Below are 15007 nucleotides of genomic sequence, written 5' to 3'. Positions count from 1 at the left end.
GTCAACGATCACCTTCCGCCATCAGGGAGGCCCTGCTCTTTCTACACACTTCCTGATTTCAGCTTGATGACGAGAGGGAGCGGTAGCTATTCCAAAAGCTATTCTGACCAATCAGGGTTTAAAAAAAAATTTTTTTTATGTTCCATTGTATACTTCAGAGAGAAAGAAACAGAGTGTGAGCAGGGGAGGGGCAGAGAGAGACAGAATCGGAAGCAGGCTCCAGGCTCCGAGCTGTCAGCACAGAGCCCGACGCGGGACTCAAACTCACGAACAGTGAGATCATGACCTGAGCCGGAGTCAGACGCTCAACCGACTGAGCCACCCAGGCGCCCCACCAATCGGGTTTTAATACAAATTTGCCAGAGCAACTGAATTATTCGCATCAAGGGGAAGAGGTGGGCTCACCTTGAGGGGCAGGTAGGCAGCGATGGTGATCCGGGCACTCAGGTGGATGTGGCCATGTTTGTAGCTCACGAGGAGTGTGGTGTAGCCCTGGGCCTCCGCTCTCACCTTGACCCCGCTGCAGTGCTCAGACCCTGGCTGCAGCCTCCCTGTAAGAAGAGAACCAAACGATCCCTGTGAACTTGCCTTTGCCAAGAAAAACATGACAGGCTGACAGCCCCTCCTTCATCCTGGGCTTGATACACAATCTAACTTTTTTAACTAAAAAATCTGAACTGGGGCGCCTGGGTGGCTCAGTCGGTTAAGCGTCCGACTTCGGCTCGGGTCATGATCTCACGGTTCGTGGGTTCGAGCCCCGCATCGGGCTCCGTGCTGACAGCTCAGAGCCTGGAGCCTGCTTTGGATCCTGTGTCTCCCTCTCTCTCTGTCCCTCCCCCACTCGCGCTCTGTCTCTCTGTCTCAAAAATAATAAACATTAAAAAAATTTTTTTTTAAAATCTGAAGTATAATTCCCATACCAAAATACACTTATCATGAGCATACCATTCATAATGATTTTTTCCCCCACCAACTGAACACACCCTGTACCTAGAGAAACACTATGACCTGTATCCCTGAATCTCCCATAGATCTTTCTGGTCACTAGCCCTCCCCAGAGGAAAACCACTGCCACCTGACTTCTAACAGCTTAATTTTGCTGACTTCTATATTTTACATGAAGGGAGTCACTGGGCATAAACTCCTGTGCGTCTATCCTCTTAAGCTCAACACTGGTGGTGAGAGCTCTCCTTACACTTTGCACAATGTACATCTTTTATCCGCATTTGTAAATATGACTTCACTGTATGAATATGTAGCGACCGATTTCCCCATGCTACTGCAAACATCTGGGTTGTTTGCAGAGTGGGGCTTTGAAGCAGGGTGCTGTTGTGAACACGTATGCGTGTTTTCTGGGGTGGACGCATTTCGGCATTTCTGCTGGGCGTATCCCTAAGAGTCCGGTATCTTTACCCCTAGTCCTTATTCCCCAGGAGCACGGGTATGTTTGTATATCACCATCACTGCCAAATATGTTCCCTGAAATGGTTACATCAAGCTATACTGTTCTTAGTTGCTGCACAGCATCCCTGCCAATACTTGGTATTTTCCACAATTTTTAAAAAAGGCATTCTAGTGGGGAGTGTAATGGTATTTTATTGTTTTGTTTCCAAACATTTAGAAAAAAAATCTGTGAAACCCCACATACCCATCCCCTAGATTCTACAATGAATATTTCGCTATATTTCTCCTACCGCATATCCATCCATCCCCCTACCCATCTACCCACTGATCTTATTTTTTTTATGCATTTAAAAGTAAGTTGCAGGCATCGGTACACTTCATTCCAAATGCTTTAGCATACATATAATTATCCACAGTCCGATATTTCTTCATGGATCTCTTTCCCGAAGGTCAAATGTACACATAGTGAAATAGTACAGATCTTAAGTGGACCATGCCATGAGTTCTGACAGACGCGTCTACCTGTGAAGCCCTAACCTCTACCAAGATGCGGGACACGACCTATCCCCACGGTTCCCTCCTGCTCCTTCTCAGGCAATCCCCGCTCACCCCTTTCCCTGGAAGCAAGCACTATGGCATTCGTTTTACACCATGGTTTAAGGGTTTTGGGGTTTTATTAAATAATAATTTTATTGAACTATAACTCACATGTCACAGAATCACCCATTTATTTTTTTTTTACCTTTTTTTTTAATGTTTGTTTATTTTTGAGAGAGAGAGAGAGAGAGAGAGAGAGAGAGAGAGAGAAGCATGAACAGGAGTGGGGCAGAGAGAGAGAGGGAGACACAGAATCTGCAGCAGGCTCCAGGCTCTGAGCTGTCAGCACAGAGCCCGGTGCGGGGCTCGAACTGATGAACCATGAGATCATGACCCAGGCTGAAGTCTGACGCTTAACCGACTGAGCCACCCAGGCCCCCCAGAATCACCTATTTCGAGTGCACACACAATTCAGTGGTTTTTTAACACATTCACAGAGTTGGGCAACTACCACCACTAATTCTAGAACATCTCATCTCCCAAAACGAAACCTGCACCCATGGCCAGTGGCGCCCTCCCCTCTCCAGTTCCCGGCAGCCACTGCTGTACTTTCCGTCTCTCTCTCCATGGAGATCGGTGTGCCCCCCACTGCACGCCAATGAAGCGCATTCTTTGGGTCTGGCGGCTGTCACGCAGCATGTTTTTGAAATTCATCTATGCTGTCCCATGATCAGTAAGCCGGTTCCTTTTTATTGCGGAATACTGTGCTGCGAGGGTGCCCCACAGTCAGTCTGCTCATCCATTCACCAGCTGAGGAGCACTGGCGATGTTTCCAGGTCATGGAACAGAGCACGCTGTTGTGTCAATGGCCACCACTGTGGCCAGGGCAGAAGTCCCCGCACCGCCAGGAAAGGTGGGCTATAGAGTTCACGGGCAGAGCCCACGAGCCCCGGAAAACTGCAGCTCTGCCCAGTGGGCCTGTGTCCACAATCACACACAGCGAATAGGGCAATGCTAGGTCTGAGTGTGGACCCTGCTGGCTTCCGGTCGGGTTCAGAGAGGCTGGGCGAATGCTCTCCTGGACTCGGCCCTGAATGTGAGACAGGACGCCGGGTCCTCTGCAGAGCTGGGAAGTGGGTGCTGGGGAGTGGGGGCGGGGCGGCCTGAGCGTGATGCCCTCTGCCCCCTGCCCCAGCCTGCCTGGTGTAGAGACTCAGCACTCCCCGAGTGCCAGGCTCTCCCGTCCCACGACCTCCGCCCTGACCTGGGGCCGAACTTGGAACGTGTCACTCCCTCTGCGGTCTCTGGCTCCTGACCTACTCTTCCTGCTTCTCAGAACACTCTTCTCCCAATTTTCCCCCTCCCATCCTTCAGGTTCAGCTCTCACTTCATTTAAGCAGCCTTCCCAGACATCCCCAAACTGGCTCAGGCACCCAACTTCTGCACGTTTCTGCCGAGGAATATGTTCAGGTTTTCCTGCTGAGTGCACGCCCAGGGGTGGGACAGAACTCACGGTCCCTGTGCTCGCCCACCGGCCCACTCCGTCCCAGGCACCGTAAATGCCTGTGGAGCCACCTGTCTTGGTTCTTAGTGGGCCATGAAGGAGACACCACGCGTCTCGTGTTCACCAGGAACCCCCAGAGCACAGCACTTACTAGGTGCTCAGCGAACAGGCTGCTGAAAACCAGCCGAGGCTGGGAGCAGAGCAAGGGCCAGGGTGGAGCAGGAGCCCAGGTGTCGCAGCACCCCGCCAAGCCCAGAGCCCTGGGGCTCCATCAAAGGCTTGCAATGGTGCCCACGGCCAAACAGCTTCCAAGGGGGCTTCAGCGATGAGGACAAGGAGGAAATGGGACCCCAGCTGCCAACTCCAGCAGGAAGAAAGTGGAGCCCCAAACTCACCGAAAGGGGTCTTGGGGCCTGGGGCTGCAGCCACTGAGGGACCCATCACGTGTCCTCTCAACCAGGCAATCTCACCTGAGACAGACAGAGAAGGAAGCCTAAAGTGGGGATACATCTGCCCCCAAGCACCTGTCCCATGACCCTCCTGGGCCCTAGACAGATGTCACTCAACCCGCTGGCCCCACCTGGTCACTGGCCCCACAGATCCTCTGGACGCCTGCATCTCTGTGGCCAGGCTAGGCTCCAGGTTAGAAGGTATGTATTTCTCATATAGCCTGGACCCTATACGCGAGGCTTCAACAAGCCACATGTACTCTACACCAAGGGACATTCCAGGAGCTTTCTGAGGGAAATTTTGACACCACGGGTTTTGGTCTCAGCTGCCACCTTCAGAACCAATCTCCTTGAAACATGCTTCTTGCACTGGGCTGAGGGACATTCGTTCGTAACCCTCACAGCTAGTGAGGAGCAGGTATCCCTATTTTACCCATAAGGATTGTAGGTTCAGAGAGGCTGGGCAACTTGTCCACCATCACACAGCCAATGTGAGGAAGAAGTGACGCTCAGACCCATAGCTGTGAATCCCAAACCTTGTCCCCCATTCCCAGGACCTCCTGGGTGCCAAGCCGGTGCCTGGGCCGTGGCCTGCAGGCTCCCCTCCCGGACACACATTGGGGGCAGCGCAGGGGGGCAGCTCCTCTCCTGCCTCAGTGGGCCTCTCTCTCCCTCACGCAGAGATCTTTATCCCAGGGAGCTGACCACCGAGGCCCTGCCCACCTGTTACTTCCAACCCCTCCCCAAACCTTCCTCCCTCACTGGATTGTCAGTCCTTGGCTTTCTTCATCCACAGGAATCCCCTCACTGCCCCGTCTCCACCTCTCAGGGGATGATGGCTCCACGGTCAGTGTCAGACACACCCAGGTCTGTATCCCTCCCTCACCTGTGCCCTTGTGTGACCTTGAGCAGCTAGCTAGTGAAGAGCAGCTCCCTGTCTCTTCATCTGACACGTGGGCCAACCACAGCCCGCCCTCCCACGAAGTCTGATGAGTCACACACACACGCCGAGTGCTTACTCTGCACCTGGTGGGGTTGACATTCTTTAAACTGACTGCCACCGCCACCATTACCACCGACATCACCACCGAAGCCCCGCGGGGCAAGCCAAAGAGGAAAGGTCAATGTGCATTGAGGGGTGGACACGCTTCATGCCACCAAGGTGTCAGGATTCTGTCACCAGCCAAAATCCCTACCGACAGGTATCCCGAGTACCTACTGCAAATCCAGGCACTGCAATGGGCACGAGGACATGTGATTCTATTTAAGATGACACCCATTTTAGAGATGTGGCAACTGAGGGCTCCCAAAGCCCAATGACAGGGTGGGTCACACGATGGGCAGGAGCCGGACCAGACCACTGCTGATGGTGGACAAGGGGACACATGTCATTCCTCGTGCTATGACCCGCCCCTGCCCCGATGTCTCAAGCCCTCCAGTGGGCAATCGGGGGCAGCCCCTGTTGAGAACTTAGGCATTCTGTCTGGTGCCCCCTCATCAGTGCTGGCTCACCTGGGAGTGGCTGGAACACGCCCTGGTTCTCCACCTCGATCGCCAAGTCGAAATGGGAGCAGTCGCTCAGGGTGACCACCTCGTCGGCCCCACCAGGAATGAGGCCGTTGATCCTCAGCGGCAGCTCCAAGGTCTGGCCCACGCGTGCCTCCACCTGGCACGGTGCGAACTCCATGCTGCTGGGCTCGATCACGTACACCTGTGGGACAGTGGCGTGGACTGAGGTCATCGGGTTCCGCGGGAGAGGAAGGGCATGTGCTAGTGTTTCCTAAGAGCTGCCGTGCACTGGGCACTGAGGACACGTCAGTGAAGAGACTTAGCTGGGAGGACAGGTGTGTGCAGTGAATTGGGGGACAGAGCTGTCAGGGAAGGCCGCTCTGATAAGGTGACCCAGGAGCTCAGACCTGAGAGCCATGTCAGACGCAGCCAGACAGAAGTGTAGGGGGAAAACATTCCGGGAAGCAGAGACAGTTGGTGCAAAGGTCCTGAGCCACGTACCAGCTCAGCTTGCTGGAGGAATATAAAGAAGGCCACAATACAGGGTGAGAGAGGCATCATCACCCACAGATGACACTTCTATAAAACAAAACTTGTCACACTCCAGGTTCTGTTCTAAAAACACTGCTAATTCATTCAGTGCTCTCAGGCCCTTTGTTAAGATTTTATTAGCCACCTCTACTTGAGAAAACCTGGACGGTGGGTCTGGGCCGGGCAGCCTGGCCTCTGGGGCCATTACACAGTCTCTCGAGGAACCATCCCCAGGCTGCTGAGCAACTGGATGAAAGGTAGCACGTGTACTGAGATTAAAGAAACTCAGGGGGAGGAGGACAGTGGTCACAGTTCATCCATAATTTGACAATCATGCTGTAGCTAAAGGGTCTCGGTTACGACCCTTTTTACGTGAGAATGAGATCGATCCTTAGACAGGGGTGTGTGTGTGTGTGTGTGTGTGTGTGTGTGTATCTATGTGGATGCAGATATAAAGACCAGGACAACCTGTCCATCCACGTCCCAAATAATATACGAGCAGGTTGAGACTGGACACGCTGTGTAAGGAGCTTTGACTTCTGCCTAAGTGAAGTCATAGAGGTAGGTGGAGGTCGGGGTCAGGGTCAGGAAGTCAGGAGGCCAAGGTGGGTGGCAGTGACTCACACCCACCACCCACGGCCTTCGCCACGTGAGCTGGTCCTGCACCACCTGGGGTCAACAGCCAGGTGCAGGGCTCCAGTACAGAGAAGGAAATGAGTCAGAGCCAGGTCTCACGGAGTCTGGGACCTCCCTTTGACCATGAATTTGCCAACGCTCAGCAGCACTTCTGACTTGGAGGTTTCATTCCTTTCAGGTCTGAGGACTTTTCTAGAATGGCCCCTTGGTTACCTCATGTCTTCTGTGTTCCCTGGTCCCCCTTCCAGAAACTCTCACTAGGCTGACCCTGCCCCTTCTGGTCTCATCCCCTGCCTGGTGGGGGACATCACACCCATCCCCCTGCTGTGACCTGAGCTCCTCAAGAGCGGGGCTGGGGCCTGACCCCCATCCCCCTGCCGGCCACCAAAACCCAGTCCAAGACTGAGGGCCGAAGTGCTTCTGAATAAGCCTGAAGGCTGGATGTGAGGAGGCGGGCTGGAGACCTCCGTCCTGCGCCTCTCCCCACCCCCAACCCCGCCCCCAAGCTGTCTGGGGCCCCAAGGTCTCACCTTCATCTCCCCAAAGTGGAGCGGGTTCTGCACATCATGCGCCTGGATCACACTGAGTCCAGTGTTACTGCCTGTGGTCATGACGCCCTTGACGGTGACCATGGCCACCATGTGGCTTGACGAAGACCAGCTGAAGTTCCCACTCCCGCCGTGGGCCTGGGGAGGAAAACCAGTGCATCAGCCTGCCTGCCTGCCCGCGCGCTCTCTCTCTCCCTCTGTCCGTCTCTTCCTGCCGCACACTCACGCTCGCTCTCTGACTCTCACGGTCAGCGGCCTCTCACCACCTGCAGCACCAGCTGACCCCCGGCTGGAGGCCGCCTCCCCACCTCGCTCTCTCTACCGGGTCTCATTTCCGGTCCTCATGCTGTGGGGGCCTTGTGGCCGACACACACACACGCACACGCCCGTGACACTGGCCCCAGACCTGGCGGCACCCGCAGACCCGAGTGGGAGGACCCTGGGCCACACGGCAAGGTCCAGGAAGCTGCTTCCCCGACCAGGCACAGGCTCCCTCCCGGCACACACCCCTCCTGCTGCTAGCCGTCTCCCCTGAAGTACAGGCAGTCCAGTGGCTCCCCACATCGGAGGCCAGCACCCCAAGCCCTGGACGGGGACACACCTGAGTGAACAGGCAGCAGGTGCCGGTGACAGTCGTCACGGCCAGGGAGACAGCAGGGACAGTGCTGGCCACCGGGGCTCGAGCCCCCATGGGAGTCGGTCAGTGCCCGCTGACTGAGGCCAGGTGGGCGCGTGCATATCAAAGACCGAGAACACTTGATAGGTGACAGTTAGAGATGTTCTCGCCTTGAATTTCAAATTCTTCTCCAAGGATATTTACACTGCTTTTGGAAAACAACCTTTTTTTATCATTATTATTTTATTTTTTAACAAAAACTAATGCTGAAGTTGAATGTGCCCTCGAGGCTTTCTTTATTATGCTTCCTTGTCTGTTGATCTGCGTTTGTTTTTTTTTTTCTGATTGCCAAAATATGACGCTGTGACGGACACCCCAGAAAGTAGAAAAAGCATAAAAACTCCCCGATTTTAAATTCTCTCCAACCACTAGAAGGTAACAGTAAAAGACACAGAATAGACAAAAAGCCCTAATCCCATGGAAACCCCCAAAGGAGCGAACCCAGATGTGGGGTGTCAGTTACCTTTATTGTGTACTGATAGGCGCCCGTCTTTGGTTGCCACGGAAACGTCAAGATGCTCGGATAGAGGGTGATGGGGACATGAATTTCTACCTCCTGCTGGTTCCACACAGGTACCCGCAACGTGTGGACCCCTCCATCCTACAAGGGGGTGAGGGAGCTGCACGTCACCATGACAACCAGGTCATCAGAAGTTTTTGCACCCAAGCAGACCCCCACCCCTCCCCGGAGATCAGGTCACAAGGAGATTTTGTGATTGTCGGGGAGCAGGAAGGATGATGCCGGATACCCTCCACCCTCCTCTGTCTCCATGGAGACAGCTTTCCACGGCTCTGTAACAGCCACTCAAGTAAATGCTGCCTGACTTCATCTTCACGGCACCCCAGGTGGGACGATGTGGTTATCCCACTTTACAGGCAGGAAAACTGAGACATGGGGCACGAAAGCAACTTGCCCAAAACCCCCAGAGCTGAAGTGAGACTGGTAGGAATCGCTGTCTAACCCCCAGGCCGTTCTCTCTGCTGCCTCTAGCTGCCTCCTCCAGGTCCGGGGCAGGTTTGTGCAGGGTAGGAAGAGATCACCCGTCACCCATGCCAATTTCCCAATCAGTAAAAACCTGCTCACACCTAAAACTGACCGGCCTTTTAAATGAAAGGACTTGGAAGGACCCAAGCAGCCAAACGGCCAAAGGGATGCTCCTGGCTCCTGGCTGTACCACAGCTAGACACACGGGCCCAGTGTGGTTTCCCCAACAGGGTTTCTGCCCCAATCCCAGAAGGGCAGACTCACCTTCACAGGGGCTGGCAAAGGGCAGGGGAAGAGGGGCACCCAGTATGGGGACGGGGGACAGGGAAAGCCCCAAGCCCCACCACCAGACAGCCCTCGAGAGCCCAGACGGAGGCGACCCTCACGGTACCCATGAGAGCAGCACACCAGGCTGATCCGGGGGTCCCCGGCCTCCCAGAGCTCATGTCCGGCCTGGGAGGGCGCGGGGGGTGAACACAGAGGGAGGTGCCAACTCACCTGGTCCACCACAGAGGTGAGGGCTGCCTCGATAGCCGTCTGGCCCTTCTTTGTCGCCCTGACGTGATGGTACGAGCCATTCTGGGAAGAAGCGAGCACCTCAAAGAACTCAGGAGGTAACACGGTGTCGATGCGGAGATTCTGGAAGGGGGGCAGGATGGGTGAGAGAGGCGCTTCTGGGACGAGTCCGGAAGTCAGAATGCAGGAAAGGAGCGAGGTCAGGCCACGGGGCCGCCTGAGGCCCAGGGGCCTCAAAACCAGCAGAGGAGCTGGGCGAGGCCCCAGAACTGAGCTCTGACCACTCTGGCCTTGGAGCCCTCCCAGGCCACCCTCCCCGCAGGGCCCGGGACCCAGCGCTCCTGCTGTGATCACCCAGTGGTGCTCAAGCCCATGTCAGTTTTCTCAGACCCTGAGGTCCCAGCAAAGAAACCACTAAACACCAAACCACAAAAAAGGTCGTGAATATCCACAAGAGCCTGACCCCCCTCACCCCTAAAAAAGGGTGATCGTCAGGGTCCTTGTTCAATAACACAAAGAAAGCAATAACCTGCAAAGCTGCCTAAGGGGGAACCTTGCCTCCTTCTTCTCAAACCTCAGAAGCCGCCAGGAAGGTCCCAGATGGTCCAACTGAGGATCCTGGAAACCTCTCCTGAAGGAACAAAACGTGCCGAGACTCCTCTCCCCCCACCTACGTCTGCCGTTCCTTTCTAGAGCCAGAAAGCTAAGGGATGTTGGCCTTGGTCACCTGGGACTTCCAGACAGAGTTATAGGTATTCCTGGCCCTGCAGGAAAAGACGCATCCTCAGCAGAGTGAGGTAAAGTCTCAGGCTAATGACAAGGGAGCAGGAAGGCAGCTGGCAGACAACGCTTGCTTCCCGTCACTGCCTCCTTGGACTGTGCTGCCTGTGGCTTCCTCTCCCCGCTCCAGCCCTACAGGGAGAGGGCCAGGGGTGCAGACTCCCAGGCTCACAACGTCCTGAGAGGCCCCCGGGATCCCACGGTGCTGTCTCCCATGGACCCGGCAGCACCACCAGGAATCACCGGACTCAGCTTGCCCGCGTGGGGGCCCTGCTGCTTCGGGCGCTGCTCTGGGAGACGCGTCCCACACCCCACCGGGCCCCGAGGCAGGCACTCACGTCGGACAGGTAGACCTTGTTGCCGGACTTGTCAAGCACTTCAATGGTAATTTCATACAGGTGGCCCGTCTCCAGCACCCACCTGTCACCAGGCTGGACGGTGAACCCTACAAAGCAGGCAAGCAACAAAGCCTGACCACCCGGACCACAGGGGCGTGCAGCTGAGGAAGGGGATGGTACCAGGCACCATCAGCCCCAGGGCCCCGCAGCCGCTCACAACCTGCTCCCCTCCGAGGAGAAAGAAGAGCTGCTGATCATGGTGAGATCTGACGCCCACCACCAACCTGAGCCCTCAGAACCTGAGGTGATCTCTCAGATGCCCAGGACCAACCTGAGCACATCCCTCACTGGCTGCTCAAGGGCTCACTCACACTTGATCGGACGGTCCACGGATGCTCTACACTGAATCCACAGTAGGTCTACACTGTGAATCTGAGTAGGTCTGAATCTGAATCTGAATCCACATCTGAATCCACAGTAGGTCTACACTCTGAACCCGCAGTGAGTCTACACTGAATCCACAGTAGGTCTATACTCTGAACCTGCAGGGAGTCTACATCTGAATCCACAGGAGGTCTACACTGTGACTCCACGAGTCTACACTGAATCCACAGGAGGTCTACACTGTGAATCTGAGTAGGTCTGAATCTGAATCTGAATCCACAGTAGGTCTACACTCTGAACCCACAGCGAGTCTACACTGAATCCACAGTAGGTCTACACTGTGACTCCATGAGTCTACACTGAATCCACAGTAGGTCTACACTCTGAACCCGCAGTGAGTCTATACTGAACCCACAGGAGGTCTACACTGTGAATCCACAGGGAGTCTACACTGAATCCACAGGAGGTCTACACTCTGAACCCGCAGCGAGTCTACACTGAATCCACAGGAGGTCTACACTGTGAATCCGCAGGGAGTCTACATCTGAATCCACAGTAGGCCTACACTGTGACTCCACGAGTCTACATCTGAATCCACAGGAGGTCTACACTCTGAACCTGCAGTGAGTCTATACTGAACCCACAGGAGGTCTACACTGTGAATCCGCAGGGAGTCTACACTGAATCCACAGGAGGTCTACAGTCTGAACCCGCAGTGAGTCTATGATCCAAATCCAAAGTGAGTCTACCTCTGAATCCACTGTGAGTCTATGCTGTTAATCCGCAGGACTTCTACCCACTGAATCCCCAGTAAGTAATGCTCTGAATCCACAGGGTTTCCCTCTGAGGCCTGGCACTGAGCATTCTACCCGGGTGAGCGGCCCTCCCTCCCAGGCCTCCGGCTGTGTTCCCACTCGGGGCCACAGCAGCTGCTGGCTGACCCCCAAGAGGCCACGCGCTTTCTCACCACACCTGCGCCCGAGCTGTTACTTCGGCCGGGCTGACCTGCCTCGGAAGGAGCCCCTCTGAAACGCCTGCCTCGAACATCATCTCCCAGAGGCCTTTCCTCTGCACTCACATCCACTGGCTCTGGACCCCTGTCCTGTCACCATCCGTTCACACTGGTCTCTCCTGCGCGAGGACCTAAGCTTCCTCCCTCCAGAGCCCCGATGCCCAGCAGAGGCCAGACTGAGGGAAGGTACCAAGAAAACCTTTCTGAATAAATGAAGTCCCTGAGACACACAGGGCTCCCCTGCCAGGTGTCACTGCACGGTCAGCTGGGGTCCGCACCAAGCAGCAAGCTCATGTGGTGGCTAACAAGAGGACCTAAGGGGTTGCCGCATGTCAGTCAAGTGCTGTCTGGCCTGAACCAGTTCGGTACGCTCAACAAGGAGTCAACTCCGAGGAAACACAAAGGAAGCACCGTCACTGTGACCAGGGGTGACACGTGTCGCGGACATCTGCCAAGCCGCGGTCAGTTATGGCAGCCCCTGGGCCCCGGCTCTGCCCCTATAGGTCCTCCATAAGTACAGATTCCTCCCTTCCTCCCTCAGTCAAACACCTCCCCTTCCTCCCCACTGAGACTTTTACCGAGTGCCACACTGCTTTAGGGGCTCCTTTGTAACTGTGCTGCCCACTGGGGCCCCCAACCTCCAAATGGCCACAGCCACGGTCAGGTCTGGACGGAGGCTTGGAATAAAACCCAGGAAGGGACAAAGCCCTACTGACTCGACCGAAATATTTCTGTCTCTGTTGAGCCGGTCGCCTACCCTGACCTTGGCCTACCCTCTGCTTGTCTGTGCATCAGTGGGGGAAGGACTAGGGAGCAGCCGGACAAGGACTGGCAGAGCTGGCCAGACTGAAGCACTTTCTAGGGAGCCGTTCCCTTTACTTGTATTTTTTAACTCCTATAAATAAACAACATCCAGGGGGACCCACGATGACCCAACTCACCCAGGTATCCAGGTTCAACCACGTAGATGGTGCTGTTGGGTAACCTAGAAGCACCCTGCATGCGGATACCTGAATTCTTAATTAAGGAACAAAACATAGGAAGGAAAACAGACTGGCTGGCAGGATTCAGCTGGCTTGGATGACTTGATTACCATCTAGACATCACAGGCAAAGGAGAGGGGATGAAAGCTTGCTCGCCTGAGGCCAAATAGAACAAGGCCGTTTTCCAGAACCCAAGGGCACACACTTCCTATATGAGCAAAGGTAGATCTCTGCAAGAGACACTGGAGACCACGGGAGCAGGTCTAGGACAGGGAAAACCCATGTGCCAGTGTGGAAACAGCCGCGGCCAGGCCCCTCGGATGAGGCTACCCACGCCCAAGACGGTTCCGGAGGCGAGGAGCACGGCTCAGCTCCTGCCACCACCTCCCATCCGGGGAGCCTCTCTCCGGTGAGTCACCCACCGAGGTGAGCAATTCTACACGGCCGTGTTGCTATTTCGGTTCCTTCTGATTGTCAGACCTTGAGGGAAAGCAGGGTTATTTTTAGCCTAGCCAAGCTTTCAGGGAGAAAAAGGGCTTCCCAACAGCAGATATCCCGCGTGGGGCACACATATGCACTTGCAGACTGGCCAGGGAAAAGGGTACTCCTGTGGCTGAGAACCAGGTTGCTCTGTCCCAGCTGCACTGCAGTGACCATCGACGTGTCCTGGTCCAAGACAGCCACAGGCCGGCTCGGGTCTCCCTCGGGGCTCGGGATGCTGTTCTGAAGCTGCAGCTCATACTGCTCGGAAGGCATTGAGAGCTCTGACCACCCGGAGTCAAAAAGGGGAGACAAGAGCAAAGACAGGAAACGTTAGTAGCCAATGTGGCAGTCCCGCCCCAAATCCCTGGAAGCGTCTCCCAGGGCTGCTGCTTAACGGACGGACTTTCCTTGTTTCTTCCTTCCTTTCTTCTTTCCTTCCTTCTTGCCCTCCCTCCTTCCCTCTCTGCCCCCCCTTCCTTCCCTCCCTCCATTCCCTCCCTTCCCTCTCCTTCCCTTTCTTCCTTCCCTCCCTCCTTCTTTCCTTCCTTCCTATTTCTTTCTTTTGCTTAGCTTTCTCAATACTTTTTTTTTAATTCCAGTATAGTTAACATACAGTGTTATATCTTATCAACCCTTTTAATTTTAACATTATGCTCAATGCCTGTGGAGAAAGCTGACACTCTCCATGAATTTTCAGAGACAATCAGTTTTTCAGTGACTGCTGTAAACTGCCTTTTTTTTTTTTTAAATTAAGCACGGCTTCCGACTCCAATTGCAGACTGCTTACAGCATACAGGAGTTAAATGAACTCTATTACTGCACTAAGGGTCCAGCATGGGGCTCACTGGATCTGTGCGTCCTCTGGGAGTTTCCAAAAAGGCACCAATCCGTGGTTTCCCACCGGGTTTTGGGAGCTCAGTCTAGAATTCTCTCTGTTGCCATCCTGCCCATCCATCAATGCTTCCCCTCTCTGTGTCATGTTGTAGAAGAGAACTCGCTCATTCTGGACCAGGATGAAAAACAATTTCCCCAAGGACATAAGGGGTTCCACAAAATCCACCACCCCTGCATCCATTTTCCACACTACGGTAGTGACCACGAGCACTTTTGATACAAATGGCTGCCACTGACCACGAAATTGAGATGTGGCAGGACTGCGCCTGGTGTTTGATGTGCACATTACCCCATTTTATCCCACAACAACCCTTGAAACAGGCACTACTGATGCCCACACCCTCAAGGTGGTGGTGCTGCAGAAGTCAGGACAAGAAGCCCGCCGGAGGTCCCACAGCAGGCAGCGGCAGAGCTGGGATTCAAACCAAAGAGACCACAAGCACTTTCCCATGACTTCTTCCTGGCCCATCAAATTTCCTACCCAGCAACCCACCCGTGGAGCCTGTAGGTGCTGCCACGTCCCCGCCCTCCAGCAAGAGAGAAAAGAAAGCGGAGAACCGCTGACAGCATCCCTGCTTGTTGTTCATCTCTGGGCCCCGGCTCAGGGCCTTGCCCCGGGAGGCGTCCAGGACAAGGACCAGGAGGAATTGCAGCTCGAGCATCCTTCAGAATTCCCAAGGATTCCAATGGGAACTCTAAAAGGGAGGCAACTGGTCTATTTCCAGTCTTAGGGTATCTTCTGTGTGTTCCAGTAAGCCCCCAAGAACTTGCTCTCAAGCAGAGACTCTCAAAGCGTGGTCCCTGGACCATCTGCGTCACCTGCCAACTACAAATGACT

The 15007-nt window shown here is 54.7% G+C and overlaps 1 protein-coding gene and 1 long non-coding RNA gene across 6 annotated transcripts in view; one reads left to right on the top strand and one right to left on the bottom strand.

The window, feature by feature from the left end:
- The window catches only part of LOC125929671 (nuclear pore membrane glycoprotein 210-like), a 65765-nt gene that overhangs the window by 16441 nt on the left and 34317 nt on the right, over positions 1–15007 (bottom strand). For all 4 annotated transcript variants that reach the window (XM_049641079.1, XM_049641081.1, XM_049641078.1 and 1 more), the window contains exons 7-14: positions 13398–13556; positions 12751–12819; positions 10414–10520; positions 9278–9418; positions 8258–8395; positions 7101–7256; positions 5407–5605; positions 406–551 (exon numbers count right to left, since the gene is read on the bottom strand). In XM_049641079.1, the coding sequence (XP_049497036.1) occupies positions 406–551; positions 5407–5605; positions 7101–7256; positions 8258–8395; positions 9278–9418; positions 10414–10520; positions 12751–12819; positions 13398–13556 (1115 nt within the window). The remainder of the gene's footprint in view (positions 1–405; positions 552–5406; positions 5606–7100; positions 7257–8257; positions 8396–9277; positions 9419–10413; positions 10521–12750; positions 12820–13397; positions 13557–15007) is intronic.
- Positions 10862–11506, top strand: LOC125929673 (uncharacterized). Of its 2 annotated transcripts, XR_007459927.1 has the most exons (4): positions 10862–10940; positions 10988–11030; positions 11172–11217; positions 11447–11506. It is a non-coding gene; the product is annotated as an uncharacterized LOC125929673 (long non-coding RNA). The 2 variants fall into 2 exon arrangements; XR_007459926.1 differs by lacking the exon at positions 11447–11506 and having other exon boundaries at positions 11172–11244.

This window comes from Panthera uncia, chromosome A2 (genome assembly GCF_023721935.1).
Source record: "Panthera uncia isolate 11264 chromosome A2, Puncia_PCG_1.0, whole genome shotgun sequence".
Classification (NCBI taxonomy): Eukaryota; Metazoa; Chordata; class Mammalia; order Carnivora; family Felidae; genus Panthera; species Panthera uncia.
The sequence above is the reverse complement of the archived record's forward strand: the minus strand, read 5'-3'. Positions and strand labels throughout refer to the sequence as shown.